The sequence below is a fragment of the Sinohyriopsis cumingii genome, chromosome 1 (genome assembly GCF_028554795.1).
Source record: "Sinohyriopsis cumingii isolate HCF-2022 chromosome 1, ASM2855479v2, whole genome shotgun sequence".
In the NCBI taxonomy this organism is placed as follows: domain Eukaryota; kingdom Metazoa; phylum Mollusca; class Bivalvia; order Unionida; family Unionidae; genus Sinohyriopsis; species Sinohyriopsis cumingii.
The window spans coordinates 4,821,854-4,841,491 of record NC_142961.1 but is presented as its reverse complement, the minus strand read 5'-3'; the positions used below and the strand labels follow the sequence as shown (position 1 = coordinate 4,841,491).

The window sequence follows — 19,638 nt, the reverse complement described above, 5'->3', positions numbered from 1 at the left end:
TCAAGTTATATTACCTTTGGAGCCATCTTACTCTGATACTGTGACATATGCATGGTTGCTATATACATACATACATGCATACATGCATACATACATACATACATATATATATATGGTCGATATTTAAGTAAGATGGTTCAAAGATCATTCACAATTCAACTTTAAAATCCATTACATTTTTCCTTTGATAGGGTACTTTTGATTTGTTCTATAAATATCTTGTTTTCTGTTTCAGGAGCAGCTTAATTTCTGTTACAAGACCCTAGTTCAGTATCTAGATGAAAAGGAACAGAAACAGATCTATCAAAATGTGTACATGTAAAAATAACATTAAGAAAAGAAGACATGATTACATAGGTTGTCATTAATTGTCAATTAAGAGCCAGTTGTATCTCACAAAGACAAAAAAGTGAAATGTTGTATGGTAGGGTTATTACGTTGACGTGACCCTCCATCTTTGTCCAATCACATAAAAATGAACTTTAGTCAATTCAGTCTTTTGCTATTTACTATATGCATCGATAAAAGATCATTAAAAAAATGAAATTCATTTTTACTCATGCATGCTAAAACAGTTTTGCAAAGTTTTTCTGGTTATTCCAAACTTTAGTTTTTATTCTCTTGTAAAAGAATGAAAGGATCAGTGCCCATGTATTTCAGTTAGTCATGCATTCTAGATAAATAGATGATGTACCATTATAGTACATAGACCTGACCTGGAAGCTCCAGCTTAGGAATTTGTTTTGACCTTTGTTTTTTAACAATCAAAAGTGCCACTCCTAATAGGCTGTTAGTGGAAATTCAGTCTCATAAAGCAAGCTTAGAATTGTATGATCTCCAGGCCATCAAAAGACCCAGTCAGGTTTTCTTATAAAGTTTAAACTCTTCAAGGATTTTGCCAGTATGTTTGTCACATTTTTGAATTGGTTATTCTTTTAACTGGAAGACACAGGTTAATTTAATGGCATGTTTTGTATTTGTGTCAAAATAATCAGATTATTATTCAACAGGCAAAGTCTTAGATGCATTCAGCTGACTGCCTTCTTAAGATGTCACTGAATGACAGTGCACAAGATGCCATTGAGATATGTTTCTATGGGATACATGAATGCTCCTTACCTTTAGCAAAAGGAACAATGCATTATTGTATGGTATACAGCCTGATTTTTTAATTTTAATTTTAATTTTGTAAGTAAAGGCCTTTTTTTGTTTATTCTAAACGATTGGAATGCTTCATAATTAGATCAACATTATTGTTTTGCTAAAGAGTAGGAACTAAAATCATTATAATCAATTGAGGATCCTTGGTTGCTTCCCAATGCTTTACTGTTTTGATTTCACAACAAAACGTTTGGTTGACAGAATATTTTCATAGCATACGCATTGAAAAATCTATATATTAATATATGCCTTAACATAAGAGCTTGCAATATAAAGCTTTAACAATACCTGTACAAACTTTATTTTGATCTTTGCTCAGGCATAGAATATGTAGCCCACTTTTCCAAAGATTCTTTCTTATCCTGTCAGTACTAAAGATATTTTTGTCCATGTTGTGTCACATACTTTGAACATTTCCTGTGTATGTTTGCATCTAATTAGTTTCATTACATGTAGGTATGTATGTGTGTGTGTGTGCATTTGTGTATGTGTGTGTATATATATATACAAACACACAGAGTAAAGATTGTTTATAGCGTTTTACAGGAGACTGGGATTTTCAGAACATTGAGAAATGTTGTATCCATATTTATTGCTTATGTACTTGTCCATGTTGATGATGTTAGACATGCATTTTGTACTTGTCCATGTTGATGATGTTAGACATGCATGTTGTACTTGTCCATGTTGATGATGTTAGACATTCATGTTGTACTTGTCCATGTTGATGATGTTAGACATGCATGTTGTACTTGTCCATGTTGATCATGTTAGACATGCATGTTGTACTTGTCCATGTTGATCATGTTAGACGTGCATGTTGTACTTGTCCATGTTGATCATGTTAGACATACGTGTTGTAAAAACTGTATACTGATATGATTAATGTCAGAACTCATGATGGTGATAACATTTTCAAAAACAAGATACTTTTGTATAAAAACTTGTTATCATAGAAAAAATGAAAAGAATTGTATGTTTTACCATCTGATAAAAGTGTCAACAAATACATGTTCCAGATGGTGAATTTTGAAAGAAACTTTTATGTGAAAATGTCTTTGTTCAATAACATAATGACAAGTAATTTAGTCTTTTATTTATTTGGATAGAAAGTAATTGTCATGTGTTTTTTTATTATGCTCTACTCGGTTTAAACAACAAACATACAGGCATGGAATGATAGCTAAAGGATATTTCTAATAGTTTAGTTTAAAAAGACATAATAAAACAAAACAATTATTATTTTTCCTTTAATTGCATAAAAAAAACAACCTATAATTCTGAAGTACTGATTATGAATGAGGTGTGATTATTACACCTTTGTTACCTGCCACCATTCTTAGGTCTTTGTTATTTACGAATTTACAAATGACATATGATTATCTTGCTTTTGTTACTCCGATGCCTTTGTTGTTACACCTTTATTATTTAAACAACTGCTATTATTTATCTGGCTTTAGCATGTCAGGTAATATAAATTATGATTAAGTAAATTTTCTCAAGCAGACCAAACATATGAAAGCTTCGGCACATTAAGCATTGTAAAAATGGAACATTATTACAGATCCTTTCAAATACATTAGGAATTTGGCTGGTGAAATTACCCAGATGTTCTGACCCAGAAAAGTTTCCAAGAACATAATGAACAGTCTATACTGTACTGTGTGTGTGTGTATATATATATATATCTTGATTTAATCAAATTAAATGATGTAATCAAATTAAAATTTTAATTTGTATGCATTAAATTATGATAGTTAGCTTCTCCCTTTATTTATTGTTTTGGCTTCGAAGGGATTTCATTCCCTTCTTGCCTTTTAGTATAGTGTCCAGTTTTATTTACTAATGTAAATTACTAACAATAATGACAAATATAATGGTCTTACTAAAAATTAGACACAAAGTATAGATCCACTTACTTTTCAGGCAAAATATCAAAGGAGGCAGCTAAACTTTAGGTTAACAGTTAGACCTGATATCTCTCGTGATATCATTCCACTGACAGAAAATGTTTGAAATGGAAATAATAATTCCTTCAGTAATGTTTCAGATGTCAACATAAATTCTCTAGTGATGTATAATTTAAAAAGATTTTTTTACAAATATAACAGTTATTATTGACAGCAGACTCTTTATGATCTCCAAAGGACCATAAATATCAGTATCTCTCAATTTATGTTCTTAGACTGATCTTACATAGGCTAGTATCAGCTCATCCCTCACCCATCAGTATTCTCAGAACTTTGATTCTTCTTACATAGACTTTAGATAGTGCTATTCCGATTAATAAATTTGATCAAGAACATATCACATTCAACAAAATAAATTGACTATGATGTCTGTGATTGATTTTAGTCAGAATTCGTTTTAGACATTCTGCTCATCGGGGCCTAAGGGCTATTTGAAAAGTATCCAGTTCTGGCAAGATACCATGTGAACAAATTAATCCATTATTAATCAACAAGTGATTGCTTTTATCCAGTTCCTGACATTAGATGTAGGATTTACCCCAGATTAATGTTAAGCCAGGCCTAACATTTTCTATTGTTCTGTGAAATGAGAATCTACACTAACGGAGATCCAGATCTACCGTCACATTCTGTGAAATGAGAATCTACACTAACGGAGATATAGATCTACCATCACATTATGTGAAATGAGAATCTACACTAATGGAAATCTAGATTTACCATCATATTCTTTGAAATGAGAATCTACACTAATGAGAATCTACACTAACGGAGATCCAGATCTACCATCACATTATGTGAAATGAGAATCTACACTAACGGAAATCTAGATTTACCATCATATTCTGTGAAATGAGAATCTACACTAACGGAGATATAGATCTACCATCACATTCTGTGAAATGAGAATCTACACTAATGAGAATCTACACTAACGGAGATCCAGATCTACTGTCACATTATGTGAAATGAGAATCTACACTAACGGAGATCCAGATCTACCGTCACATTATGTGAAATGAGAATCTTCACTAACAGAGATCCAGATCTACCATCACATTCTGTGAAATGAGAATCTACACTAACGGAGATATAGATCTACCATCACATTATGTGAAATGAGAATCTACACTAACGGAGATCCAGATCTACCATCACATTATGTGAAATGAGAATCTACACTAACGGAGATTCAGATCTACCGTCACATTATGTGAAATGAGAATCTACACTAACGGAAATCTAGATTTACCTTCATATTCTGTGAAATGAGAATCTACACTAACGGAGATCCAGATCTACCATCACATCCTGTGAAATGAGAATCTACACTAATGAGAATCTACACTAACGGAGATCCAGATCTACTGTCACATTATGTGAAATGAGAATCTACACTAACAGAGATCCAGATCTACCATCACATTCTGTGAAATGAGAATCTACACTAATGAGAATCTACACTAACGGAGATCCAGATCTACCATCATATTCTGTGAAATGAGAATCTACACTAATGAGAATCTACACTAACGGAGATCCAGATCTACCGTCACATTATGTGAAATGAGAATCTACACTAACGGATATCCAGATCTACTGTCACATTATGTGAAATGAGAATCTACACTAACGGAGATCCAGATCTACCATCACATTCTGTGAAATGAGAATCTACACTAACGGAGATATAGATCTACCATCACATTATGTGATGTAGGCATATATTGTTCACAGTTGGGTGGGTGATACACTATTAAAGATTGTCGATTGTTAAATGCCTGCCTGTTGACATTTCAACACAGCTAAAATGGTCTTGGTTATTCAAAATCAGTTTTAAAGTTAGCAACTAAAGTTTGATTGTTCAGCAATATGCTTGCTCTGCACTATGCTGATTGTTGGTTGAGTCCATTGTTTGGCAAGGGTAAGTGGACACTATCCATTGCATGAAAATTATCTGATTGTCTAAACCTGAAATAAAAAAAAACTCCCATACTATCATCTAAGCTGTGGCAAGTGTATGCTATACGTTGTTAGAATATGTGTAAGTTGAAATTTTTTAACCGGGCATTATAACAATGACCCAGGTTTAAATCCTTATCCACAACACAAAATGTGACTAAAGTATTGTGTGAGCTTTTAAATGTATTTGTTTATTTACTTTTGAGTCTTTGAAATTCATTTTACAAATTTTGTTTTAATTGAACTCAAATTTAGTCTTCAAAGAGTTGTACATTAATGTTAAAAAATATTTTACCTTGGACTTGTGTAATCATATGAAACTGCATTTCTTTCTTTAACAAAGAGAAAATATGGAGACTTATTATATATTACAAATGTAATGTAAACTTGATATGACAGTTAGTGATCATGTATTCATTTTTCACCTTCCAAAAGATTATCTGTGATTGTCAATGTGCACATTCTGCCATGTGGTTGTTTGTTCTAAACTTTGTCTTTGCTTATGCTCTGAGTCCGAGTAAATTCTCTCTCTACTTGTGCCATTATATGCCAGTACTTTAGGAAAGAATATTAATCAGAACAAACAGCAAAGACCATTATATGCCAGTACTTTATGATGGAAGATCAGGGTTTTTGTTGTTTGCAAGTGGACATGACTTATAAGCAAGGATATATGGTATATCTAGATCAGTCATGAACAAAGGTGTGTCTTGGCATTAGTGCATCATTTAGTTTCTTTTCCTTGTAAGCTGAAATCCTCTCTATAGTGATTGAGAGAGGGTAATCATAAATGATGTTTCATGAGAATGAATTGATGACAACAATGGTATTGAATTCTGGATGCCATCCTAGGGGTAGTTTCAGAGGTAAAAAGAAATGGCATGGTTTCCTTCTCTAATTTACCTATTGTTTTGTAAGGAATACGGTCAATTTTGTATTTATGAAGATGACTTTTGCCACAACTTAAATTTCTTATGAAACAAATCTTGATATTTTTATAATTTGCATGCATGTTTATAATCTCAAATTTTTACATTAATTTCATTGTTGAAGAGCTTAATTCTCAAGAAGGAAAAACTGTGTTACAATACAGCATCTGTAGAATGTTTGATCCCTTGATAATTCTTTTTTCTTCATGAAATGTGTAAATTTGAACTGTATATGCCCTTCAGTCATGAGAGTTAAGATGAGGCTAATTCTAATTTAGTTTCTGTCATCATACACTTCAGCCAGCTTGTGATAGCAAAGAAATAGAATTGATTACTTTCTTCCAATCTTAAATTTTGTCCATTGTTAGGGTACACATTTTCCATGTTGACCTGATATTTAGAAAGTTTCATATTTTTACCTATTGTATCAGGTTTTCATTATAGATGCAAGAACTCATTCCTGATTATCTTTTGAACGTAGTATTTTTTTAATGTAATTACATATCAATCACCAAGCATTACAGACAATTTCCTCCATTATCCATCAGAATTTATATGCTTTCTATTTTTTTTTTCTACCAAAAACCTTTTTCTTATATTTCATATTTATAGAAGCAACATGTATCAGTCTAGTTATTGCTCAAAATGTTATTCATACCACTTGATACAGGTTTATCAATTTTCGGAGTTTATTTTAACAATTTTATTACCATAATACACAATGACATGAATTTTCTTTTAACTATAAGAGACCAACTTGCTTTCCATTATATCTGGATTAGTCATTTTCAAATTTAGTCATTTTCAAACTTAGTCATTTTCAAATTTAATGATTTTTAAACATATTTGCAGGCTTTTTATATTCTAACTACTAATGCATCAAAGACTTTGTAATTCAGTAAGTAGTAAGAGAACTAATGCATCAAAGGCTGTTGTGATTCAGAAAGTGGTAAGAGAACTAATACAGAAGTATGCAATCTCCATTAAGCTGTGAATTATAGAGTGAAAAGGATTATTATTATTAACAATGTAAATAGCAGATAACTGTTCTCAAGAAAGACAACTCGGATAATACTCTACTGGCATCCTGTCAATTTTTGTCAGCAGCCTTTTGAAATCTGAAGCATTTGTGTTACTTCTTTGCTTTTAGTCACTTTTAGAGTAAGTTTAAAGAGCAACAGTCACCATTGACTTATAACTGTGTTTATTCAAAAAACTTCCCTGAATCACAATAAATCCATCTTTCTAACATTACTTTGCATGCAGAGTTTGCATATATGGAATAGACAGTGAATAAGGGGAGATAATCATCATCCCTTATTCATGGATCTTTGATTTATTACATGTACTTAATGGCCAAATAAATGTATGCATTAGGAATTAAATATGGACACATTAAAATTATCATTCCTAGATCAAATGTTTGTATTCCAAAGCATTGGGTATAAAATGTGAAAATGAAAATCATGAATTGAAATAAAACAAATCCCACCAATCAGTGGATTACATTACATTAAAGATGGATGACAAAAACTGGTTCAGTGAGTGAGGACATCTGCTCCAGTCAGGTTATTCTTAGAAATGGTCTAAATGGCAGGCTATTCACAATAGAATGGTTTAGCTATAGTTTCTTTTAAGTAAAGAAGTTAATTAATTTTTACATAAAATGGTTCAAAATATATTAAAAGCACTATTTGAAAATTGAAGTAATGTTTGTATTATTGATAAGAACTTGTAGAATGCCAGTAATTTAGTTTAGTATTCATGATAGTAAAGCACATTTTCTGATTTTTCCATATTATGCCTTCCCATCTGTTGACTGTGCAGACACAGCTTGGCTGACCTGTAATGCATTGATCTTTAGATACTCACTCAAATTCAAACTACACAGATCCAGATCAGTCACCACATAATGCACCAGCAGATTTGGGTCTATGCAGTTTGTTGGAAGTAATCAGCTAAGAAGTGTCATAGACCCTGTTTTTTTTCAGAGCATTATGTGAATGCAGATCATGGTCTTTGCTGTTTGCAGTTAGACTGAACCTATAAGTGAGTGATACATTAAATGACATTCAAGGTTATTTGCTCAAAATCCTAATTAAAATGAATGAACAGACTCATATCTTGATCAGGAAATAATACTGGAACAAGTTAGAATGCTTTTTGTAGTTTGTGACAAATTTGGCACCCACTATGCTAACATGTCATACTAGTTCATCAATTATTTGGAAGCTAGTATAGCTGTCTTCTATATGGCATGAATTCCCATGTAGATATTTGTCTAGCATAGAGGATTTTTCAGTGTTACTGACCTGTAGTCAGAATAAGAAAAGTAATCAGATTGGTCTTCATGCTTATTCTTAGCTCTTGTAAATCTTGGTGCAGTTTTTATTTTTTGTGCTGTTTCTCTGTAGTTGTTCATTTTGTAAGAAAAATCACATGTTTTCTTTGTATTATGTATAAATTTAGATTTTTAGTTAAGCTGTATAAACATGAATAAAAAGAAATACTATAATTTATCCTTGTGATTATGGTGGAGAATAAGTCCTCTGTGACTATTCAGTATCTTCCAAAAACCACACATCTGAATTCAGTCCTATCCCACAGCAATTCTGTACTATTTCCATATTTCCCAGCTTTGCCCATTGTAATTTATGTCCTGATTGCAAATCAATTCTGATTTATGGATTGATAATGCTGTCCCAAATGTCCATCTCTTTACCAACAACACTGAGGTTATGGTTTGTGCTTGAGTCATATTTCTTGTTTGCTATCACTTGTAGAGCCAGATAACTTGGTATGTAAATGTTTCACTTTAGCCCACTGTGAACACTAGGTCATCGTGGCCTATATATTTCATTGCTTGTAATCCAGACCTCCAACCGTAGGTTGATAACTTGTGTATGTTATTATTCTTTTTGTTTCAGAAATTGGGAATATAAAACAATTAATGAACTCTTTTGGATATGCCTAAGACTTAGATACATGTGCTGTTGTGCATGCACAAAAGAGTAATGGTGGAATCTTTATATGTGCCAAATAATTTCAGCTTTTAAACAAATTCAAAAAAAGAAGTACAACAATACATTACTATATGCATTTGTGTTGTTGTTTAATTTGACAGAAAAGATGCCTTTAAGTACTGTGTCCAAGCACAGGACACAAATTGGCTTTATAACTTGTCTTTATTTATTGGTAAATTTTCATATGATCCTTGAAGTGGTCTTATCCAATCACATGACACAAAAAAATTGGCTTTATAATTTGTCTTTATTTATTGGTAAATTTTCATTGATCCTTGAAGTGCCCTGTCCAATCACATGACACAAACAATTGGCTCTATACCTTGTCTTTATTTATTGGTAAATTTTCATATGATTATGCATAGAATGATACTATTAGCACATATTAAAGTACCTCTTGTTATAGTCAGCTCATGTTAAAATATCAAGTTAATTACCAGCTATTTTTGTCATTGTAATGTATCTAATGGTAAAACTAAAGCCCTCAATTTATAACTTACCTCCCTTTTTGATTATTGTCAGGTGATTAGTAGTAAATGAGAGGAATGATTCAGAAATGTAAAACCCAAGCACAGAATGCCGAGAGTATTACATTACTGTTGAAAATATGCATTTGTCAAGGTCCTACCATTATCAACAGTATTTTTCAAGGTCCTACCATTATCAACAGTATTTGTCAAGGTCCTACCATTATCAACAGTATTTGTCAAGGTCCTACCATTATCAAGAGTAACATAAGTAGGGAATGAACACATTTGTTACCAGGAAATCGCTGTTGGAGTTGGGAGCTGAATATTCAGATCGAAAGGTTAAACGTAGCATTTAACATTTCCTTTTTTTATCTGTCATAAGCAGAATATTTCATTGTAATTGAAACAAGTTTGACTGAATTTCTATTTAGAAATATTCATAACTTGAATTTATCCATGTAAATGACACTGAAGTCAGAACACATCAAATTGAAAATAAAGAGAATTGCCATAGATAAAGAAAATTTTAGTAATTTCTGTCAAATAGCTTTAAACATCCAAGTTTTTAAATATTCCTTCGCAGAGCTAAGTTATTGATAATATATTTACCTGTTCATGATTGTGTTGATATCAAAGATGATTGGCTTGATTTAGCATTTTATGGTACAGCAACACAAGTAGGTTATTTAGTGCCGAGCTATATGTAGTAAAATGCCTACCCAAGGTGACACCATGGTAGTTGACCCAAGCTATATGGAGTAAAATGCCTACCCAAGGTCACCATGGTAGTTGACCCAAGCTATATGGAGTAAAATGCCTACCCAAGGTCACCATGGTAGTTGACCCAAGCTATATGGAGTAAAATGCCTACCCAAGGTCACACTATGGTAGTTGACCCAAGCTAATGATGTGTTAGGATCTGCATTTATATAAAATATATATGTAGATGCATGTTTAGTTGAGAAGAGAGGAAATAATTTTTTTATCACTGAGAAATCGGAAGTTAAGTGTAATTTAAAAAACATTAAGCTGAGTTTACTGGAGAAACAAGTGAATTAAATCTTGTATTTTGGAAATATCAGTGGTAAGTAGGATATTTGAAAAGCATTTCATGAAATATGATAATTGTATGTCAATTATGAGATTTTAAGTAATTGAATCTTTATTTATATTTTTCAATTTTTTTTTCAAAAATCTGCATTTTGATGCACCTAAATTATTTAAATTATGCAGTGGGTTACCATTTTCACATCTTTTTGCTTAAGTAGTGAAAATAAAATTACCATCAACTTCACTGAAAAGACAAATTTAGATTTTTCTCAATATTCATCCTCATTTAAGTAATTAAAACCCATGAATATTAATGAAAGAAAACTCAGGTAGGCCTGAGGTTCCCCACATCAGACACCTGTAAAGTATTCGGTAAGACAGTTTATGAAATATCTGAACATTTCTACCTAATTTGATGAATGGTTATCAAGATATTTAGTTTAAATGTACATGTCAGGCATATTTCCTCTAGGCTATGTACAGCTTTGGCAATTTCTGGGACTCTAGTTATGTGATGGCATTGAGAAACCCTGCATTTTGAACCACCATGTATGATTGTGTTCCTGACAGCGGATGAGTTGTAAATTCGTTCTCATTTTCACAATATATGGAGTTATTTCCAAACACATTATATAAAAAATCCTAATTGGATATATAAACAACGCCATATGTTGAATATATAAACAAAGTACCATATAGTGGATAAGGAAGTTTATTATGTGTCTGTTATTCATATAAAAAATGAAGTTTTCTTTGTAAAATTGTTTCTTTTCATAGGTATGTCTTCATAAAACATGGGTCTTTTCACAATCATGTCTTGCTAAAACATTGTTCTCTTCACAACCATGTCTTGCTAAAACGGGGTTCTCGTCACAATCATGTCTTGCTAAAACATTGTTCTCTTCACAGTCGGGGGCCCCGAGTGGCCGAGTGGTCTAAAGCGCTCTCCGTTACGGATCAATGCCATCTCACCTCTGTCTGCGTAGGTTCGAGTCTCGGATTCAGCCAATGTGGGTATGTGAGAAAGCTTGCCAGTAGCTTCTCGAGGGTCGGTGGTTCTTTCCGTGGATTTCTCGGGTTCTTCCTCCACCATTAATACTGGCCGCCATGTATAGCCTATCGTGTGCTGAAAAATGGCGTTAAACCCTACAATAACAACAACAACTCTTCACAGTCATGTCTTGCTAAAACATGGTCCTCTTCACAATCATGTCTTGCTAAAACATTGTTCTCGTCACAGTCATGTCTTGCTAAAACATTGTTCTCTTCACAATCATGTCTTGCTAAAACATTGTTCTCTTCACAATCATGTCTTGCTAAAACATGGTTCTCTTCACAATCATGTCTTGCTAAAACATGGTTCTCTTCACAATCATGTCTTGCTAAAACATTGTTCTCTTCACAAACGTATCTTGCTAAAAATGGTTCTTTTCACAAACATGTTTTGCTGAAACGTGGTTTGCTTCACAAACATGTCTTGTTAAAAATGGTTCTCTTCACAAGCATGTCTTGCTGAAACATGGTTCTCTTCACAAGCATGTCTTGATAAAACATGGTTGTCTTAATAAGCATATTTGTCAATATTAAAGTGCCATTATCGACTATGATGTTTCTAGGTACATGTTTATTAATATATTTTCAGATATTTTAAAAGATTGCTAGGTTTAAGTCACAACATGGAGAGAGAGAGAGAGAGGAATAATTGTGAGCAGTTACTGAAAAATGTGCTGAAGGAGATGGAGTTAAAAACTAGAAGTGAATTTCATTCATTAAAATTAACCATGTTTGAGAAAAGCCATTAAATTGTGAGAAAATAAAATAGAGCAGGATTAAAGTATGGGGCTAAATGAGTTGGTTTACATGGATATAGAATGTCAAGAACTATTTTATTGTCAACTAAAAGTTGACTGAAAATAAAATTGACTGAATCCTAACATTCCTTTGATATAGAACTGCTGAAGACAGATGACTACTGCAATGCATGAATTAAGACAAGATTGCCCTGGTAGCTTGGTCTCACCCCACCCTCAAACATCACTGATAATTTCAGGTTTTTGGTGTCCTTCAGATGGAAGATTTCATCAATAAATTCATCAGTTTTGACATGCAATTATTAATCAATTAAGCAAACTTTTACCATTAGCAATTATCAATCAATTATGCAAACTTTTACCATTGGCAATTATCAATCAATTAAGCAAACTTTTACCATTAGCAATTATCAATCAATTAAGCAAACTTTTACCATTAGCAATTATCAATCAATTAAGCAAATTTTTACCATTAGTTACTTGGCTACAATTGGGGTTGTTAAATATGATGCTTCAAGTCAGATTGCGTAATTTAATATTATGACACCTTTCACAAGATATCTCTGAAAATGTCAATCATCAAATATCATTTTTCCAATTAAAAGAAATCCTATTAATAGCTGGCCAATAAAGGGGACTATTGTATATTGTGCTCAATGCCAGACAGATTTGTATAATATAAATAATTCCAATCAGATATGTATTATATAGACACGACTCTTTTGAAACGATATTTCTATTTTTAAAATATATAATCATCATAGAGACAACTGATTATTTGGTGTCCAGCTATTACTAATGTTAAAAGGTTAGCATATCTTTATTTATGAAGAAAATTATTTAGAAAGATATAAATTATCCTTTTGAAGATTCTGGCAAGATTTTGACATGCACATCACTGCTTAAAATAATTGAACTTTTGAACAAAATTGAAAATACAGTATGTGTCCAAATTAAAAAATAACACTTAAGGGAAATGTACACATCATTTAAACAATGTTGCAAGCAACACAAGTTTTCACATGATATCTTGCTGTTGACACTCAGTTTTAACATGATATCTTGCAATTGACACTCAATTTCAATAGAGGTCACATGATGATTAAACTGCCAATTTCTGGATCCAGTGAATGAAAGTAGTATACTTGAAATGTCGAACAAATTAAGATTCCTAACTGCAAAATATAGTAATCAGGTTTATGATAAAATATATTGAAATAGATTTTGATGAAATGTTTTTTTTAATGCCTGGATGTCCTTTTATTTCTATTCCCACACTTTAGACTTCAGTGTCAGTTTAGTTAAGTATTAGATAACTCCAGAAAATGTGAAGAATGTGGTTTACATTTTTCTGATTAGACAAACTCCTTAACAAATCATTTATATTGCATTTGATTCCAGACATATGCTTCTAATTTTATATATATATATATATATATATATATATATATATATATATATATATATATATATATATATAATATATATATATATATTTATGTATTGCATTCTTTTGATATATATTGTTATTTGAAACCTCACCTTCCCTCTTTTATGTATTCTACAAATAAAGGTCCAAATTATATTTGACATGGATACCTTTCTGAGCTTTACTATGTTATAACCTTTACATTATGTACTTACTTACAAGTCCAGTCCAGCTGTAGAAACCCATGTCTCCCATCACATGATGTGCTGACTGATCCGGTCTATACAGTTTGTTAGGAGTAATCAGAACAAACAATATAGACTTTGTAGACACATTATGCAATGGCAGATCAGGGTCTGTATTGTTTACAGTTAGACTGAACTTGAAAGCCAGTTTATATGGTGCATATAAAGGCTGATTTTATGCCTTTTATATATATATATATATATATATATATATATATATATATATATATATATATATATATATATATATATATATATATATATAGTTAACTGGTAAGATATTTGACTCCGTGCCAAGTGAAGATAGGGTGAATCACCAATGAAGAAGACTGACTCAGCAAGCAGTTTTTAATTGTTTTATTCCTGCATTTGATGCTCAGACTTTTGTCACAGACATTCAGACTGTTCTACATTAGACTTAAATTTTTAATTATTTATTTTAGAAACTTGTTTAAGATGCAATGTTTATATTTTCATATAATTTTTATTATCAGATTATTTTTAGGTCCTGGCATTGAAATGTGGGAACCCTATAATAATTGCCTCTTCCATCTGTCTGTCAGTGTGTCCATTCACACTTATTGTAACCACCAAAGCTGTGCAACCCCTGTACATAATTCGATGCCATTTGGTAGGTGAATTGGTATTACATGTGGATGTGCTTTTCAAAGGTTTCCTCTTTTCAGATCAGATTTTGAGTTCTTGCCTTTTTCAAAACATTTTAAGCCACCACCAGAGTGTAGCCGATAATTTAAACCAGCTTAGCTCAGTAACCATTCAATATATTCTGATGTAATTTGGAAATTACATCATTTCATGGACCTAAACATGCCATGTATGGGATTTGTCTCATCAGCACTTGACATTTGACTTAATATCTTAACATTTGATTTTGCTCATAACTGACAAAGCTCAAGAACCATTCAACATTTTCTGGTACAGTTTGCTATCAAAATCGTTTAATGGACAGTTCCTTTTATGGGTTTGGTCTTGTCTATTCCATTTTTGTGCAGAGTTGTGCCAACCTGTGAAGGAAATTCTTGTTTTCACATGGAAATTACAATGTTGCTTGCTTTCAGCATATCCAGAGAACCATTCAACATTTTCAAATGGAATTTGGTTAAGAACAATATCTCTTAAACCTAGAGTGCTTTTAATGGATTTGATTTCTCTTATCTTGTTCACTCCACTTTGGATGGAGTTATGGCCCTCGTCTATCAGTTTCAAATCTTCACATGGAATTGTGCAAGTAATCAGCATAGCTCAATAATCATTCATGTCATTTATGGGTTTTGTCTCCTCTGCTCCAGTTTGGACAGAGTTATGGGCCTTGTCATTCAGTTTCATGCCTTTACATAAGATCTTGCATGTATTGATAAGTCCTGGATAAAGTTGGATTACAAGCCTTCATCTTGATCATATAAAGGAGTTATGGTCCCTGAATGCCCATCTCTTAAGGCTGGTTTCCCAGCACAGGTTTCACTCTATGACTTTATGAAGCAAATTATAATGAGCAGGGCTCTTTATGATGTATTAATTGCTTATAGTTTAGTTTACATTTTAATCTTGTAAACACTTTAGATTGATGAAATTCACATTATTAATGGACCAGTGTATCAAGCAAAGCAGTATTGAAGTATTCAAATGTCATTAGTAGAACTCGGGGGGTACATGTTTTTAAAGAAGTTTGTCTATATTATTTTTCCCCATACAGTGGAGAGATTTTGATTTGACCCTGTCCTTTTGTACATGCATGTACCTATCCAACCCAAGAAGCTCATTGACAAAATTGCATAAAACTTTTGGCCAGCGTAGTTCTTTATAGATTACCTGATTAAATCTGAAGGACATTACAGAAATTTTTCTTTTGTTTTACAATTTTTGGTGTCATAATTTTTAATTTTTTAAAAATATAAATAGTCTTGTTAACATTAATATAAAAAATACACTTGAGGTATACAAAAGGAGTTGTGTACATATGTTTGTTTATGTATATAAATTACCTAATTATATTGTAATTCTATTGCAACAATTTTTACATTTAATACCCATTCTTTTAAACTGGACTTGAACTTTTTGATTAAAAACATGTCAGTATGATTAAGTAAAAGCCACTTTATATGTTTTTATCCCTATATAGATTAACTAAGCAGAGTTCATGCAAATATTTCAATATTTCAATTTTGTTAAACTTCTAAAATTTGCTTGGGACATTCATTTTAGTCTGAATATTTTCTGTGGGAACATGGAGGTTTTAAAAACACATATCTATTGTCGTAGTACATGTAGCATTAAAAAATGCAAATTTTATCATGTGAATAATACTTAAAGGTTGTCTGCTCATCAATATGTAATTAAACTTATATGACAATATCATACAGTAATAAAGAATGAATGAAATTAGTCAATTTAGCAAAGTATGGCCTTCAGTAACTTTAGATTCTGATTGTAGACAGACAACTGTAATTATGTTTTTATTTGAATTTCCAGTTTTTAATATGCTTTGTGGATTTGCGTGTCTTATGCTCGGTGTATGGAGATTAATATAGCTTTACTGCTTTACACAGAATATGTACACTACCTGATATCAGTTTGTGAAGAGAGAGCAGTGAAAAACATTTATTCCAAACCATTCACTTGATGTATAATTTTAACATGTATATTGCATACTTCAGTAATGTATTTATTAATTTACAATAAACATATAAGGAATATCTTAAAGCTTTTCTTTTTTATTCTTAAGTAAAAACTATTTGTAGATTATTTACTGTTTTAGACAAAGTATTATTTCCTGTGCAAATCTATTCAAATAATTTTCATTTTGTCTTGGCCCTTGCCGAGAAAGTTAGTTCGTTAGGATGCTTGAAATGTGTCTATATGCCATGGATACCACAGGCAATATAATGCAATTAAAGGACAGATTGTTGAACTAAACAGGGGCTGTAACTCCATCAAATTTGTCTACAGAACATAGCAATCAAACAACTGCTGACATAGGTATTCTCAATACAAACTTTGTATCAAGTTTGATGTAATTTCAAAGTTCCTGAGTAGAAAAATCGAAATGCCAACATCTAAGTCACACAGGGGCCAGATTTGGCATGCATATAACTCGGGGGCTTTGTTGACCTTAAGTTTTGTTTGTAGACGATCCTTCTTCGCTTCCACACATCTGCACGTAGATTGCGAAAAGGCCACGCCTGATAGCATAGCAGTTCTGGCGTTGGTTTCATCACTGATGTGGACTGCACGTGACAGTGCCGTGTAAGCACGTGAATGTTTTCACTGCCACAAGGATTTGGACAATTGCTGTTATTGTAGGCTATACGTAAGGATTTCGTGGTGCAAGGTGGTTAATCAACACCGTCTTTTGATACAGACTGTAAGAACGCAATTGGCACAAGCTGAAGAAAATGATCCTTACTGTGTTGCATGTTAGACTCATATTTGGCATTCAGAGAGCATTAGTCAACCTGTAACTTCGTTTTCGCCTGTATTGAAGAATTTCTCCAGTATCTAATATCGATCTCAGTGTCATAGTCACGGAAGGCATCAGTAAGCATGGCAGTGAACATCATGCTGATGAGGGTTGGGGCTAACACGCAAATCCGCTTGATTGGGAATGATTCAGATGCAGGCCCACCAAATCTCCGAATAAGTGTCGGATTCTCCTATTTAGCACCGTCTGGGGATCTGAGGATTTTTATTACAAAGATATCTGGATTTCAGGTTCCCACATTCGTGAGCTATTAACCGAAAGCAGGAAACCAAAAAGGTAGCGAGAGTTTAACATAAAAAATTTGATTTGAGTAACATATTTTCATCAACCAATCAAAACCCCATATCGATTTTTAAAGGCGATTTTGAAATTCCTCGACACGTACTTGGCTTTTTTTTTGATTACTAACAATCAAAGCAACAAATAAGTATGATTGATTTTTCGCCACTTCTTTTTATAAACTATTTGTACAGGCCTACCAAATCGACGGATACTAAAATAAAAATTCAGGGTTTCTGACCACAAAGATTTGGAGGGCCTGCAGATGACTCACCGCCGTCCACGACACGAGCGAGATGCCATCATAATGAATTTCTCTGGCAACCAAACTTTGTTATGATCTTCCAAAAAGGCCTCCACGGCTGACTGTGTCAGATGTTTTTGTCAGGTCTATGAATGTCGTATACAGTTTTTATTTCTCTTCCTGGAGTTGACGAGCTGCATATATCATGTGCGTGAACCCTCGTTCTATTTTGTAGACACGCCTACTCTCTGGCATGAGCCTTTCATCTATGTGATACAATACGCTATGCTGGCTGATTCGGACAATAGCTGATTCGGCCCAAATGACGTTCTGATTCGGGCCAAAGTGCAGGCTGATTCGGACCAGATGACGGGCTGATTCGGGCCATGTAAACTATTATAAGAAAAACCATGTAACACAAACATTGTTTAGTTTGGTAGTTATTACTGTTTTAGGAGACATACTAAGAGGATATAAAAAGTTGATATTCGGCTTTTAAATTTACGTAAGATAGTTGTTAGCAAATTATAGTTCCAATCACCAACATATGATGTAACTCATAGTGACAAATAATGATGATCATTAAGTTTCACACATCTACGACTAGAGTATGAAAAATAGTTCTCGTTTTATGATTGCGCCACGATGGTATTTTTGTACGTATACTTTACGTAAAGCTATTAGCTTAACGTAGATTATATATAAATTATATTCATGGTGTCCATACGAATATAATTTCCACAGGTGATACGCGGAAGTGTCTTAAACAAATGTGTCACATTAGATTTAGACAAAACTTATTGATATTTCACATTGTCCGAATCAACCAAAAATCTGGTCCGAATCAGCCAGAAATATGGTCCCAATCATCCCATAATTTTGACCAAACAAGCCTGGGCCGAATCAGCCATGGTTCGAATCAGACTGTTTCGCACAATACGATTTAGAATTCTGGAAAGTTTTTTGCCGCTTATGTACATCCAGGAAATGCCCTGATATTTCTCACAGGAATCTATGTTGTGTTTCCGCATGTACAAGTGGACTATGGATGTATCCTTATCCTCCTGTGGTATAGTTCACTGAGTCCAAGTCTCCTGTGGTATAGTTCCCTGAGTCCAAGTCTTTAGTAAGTTTTTTCTTTTACCTTGTACGAACCTCTGACTTTGTATACTTCTTCTGGTATAGGATCTGCTTCAGGTGCTTTGTCATTTGATAGCAGGTTAATTGCTCTCAGTTTCAGTTAGTGTTGGAGGATCAACAAGTGTTATGTTGATTTTCACTTGGGACAGTCGATCGCTAATAGATGACTGTTGATTGCGGATGCTTTTGAAGTATTCTGCTCATCTTTGAAATAACTTTTGTCAGGGAGCAGAGTGGCACTGTCACCCCTCAGAACTGGAAATGTTCCTGAGGTCTGTGTCCGGTAGATTGTCTTCAAAGCATGGTCGAAGTTCTTCATGTCATTCCTTCCTGCGTAGTACTTAATCTCATATGCTTTATTGCTCAACGAATAGTCTTGCAACTTTACGAGTTTCATATTGGATAGTCCTCTTGATGTTCTTAAAG

General features: G+C 32.9%; 1 protein-coding gene across 2 annotated transcripts in view; it reads left to right on the top strand.

Moving 5' to 3' along the window:
- LOC149806343 (uncharacterized) overlaps positions 1-8,537 on the top strand; it is a 204,096-nt gene extending 195,559 nt beyond the window's left edge. For both annotated transcript variants that reach the window (XM_089951805.1, XM_089951815.1), the window contains one exon: positions 236-8,537. In XM_089951805.1, the coding sequence (XP_089807931.1) occupies positions 236-322 (87 nt within the window). In that variant the 3' untranslated portion in view covers positions 323-8,537. The remainder of the gene's footprint in view (positions 1-235) is intronic.
- Positions 8,538-19,638: the final 11,101 nt, after the last annotated feature.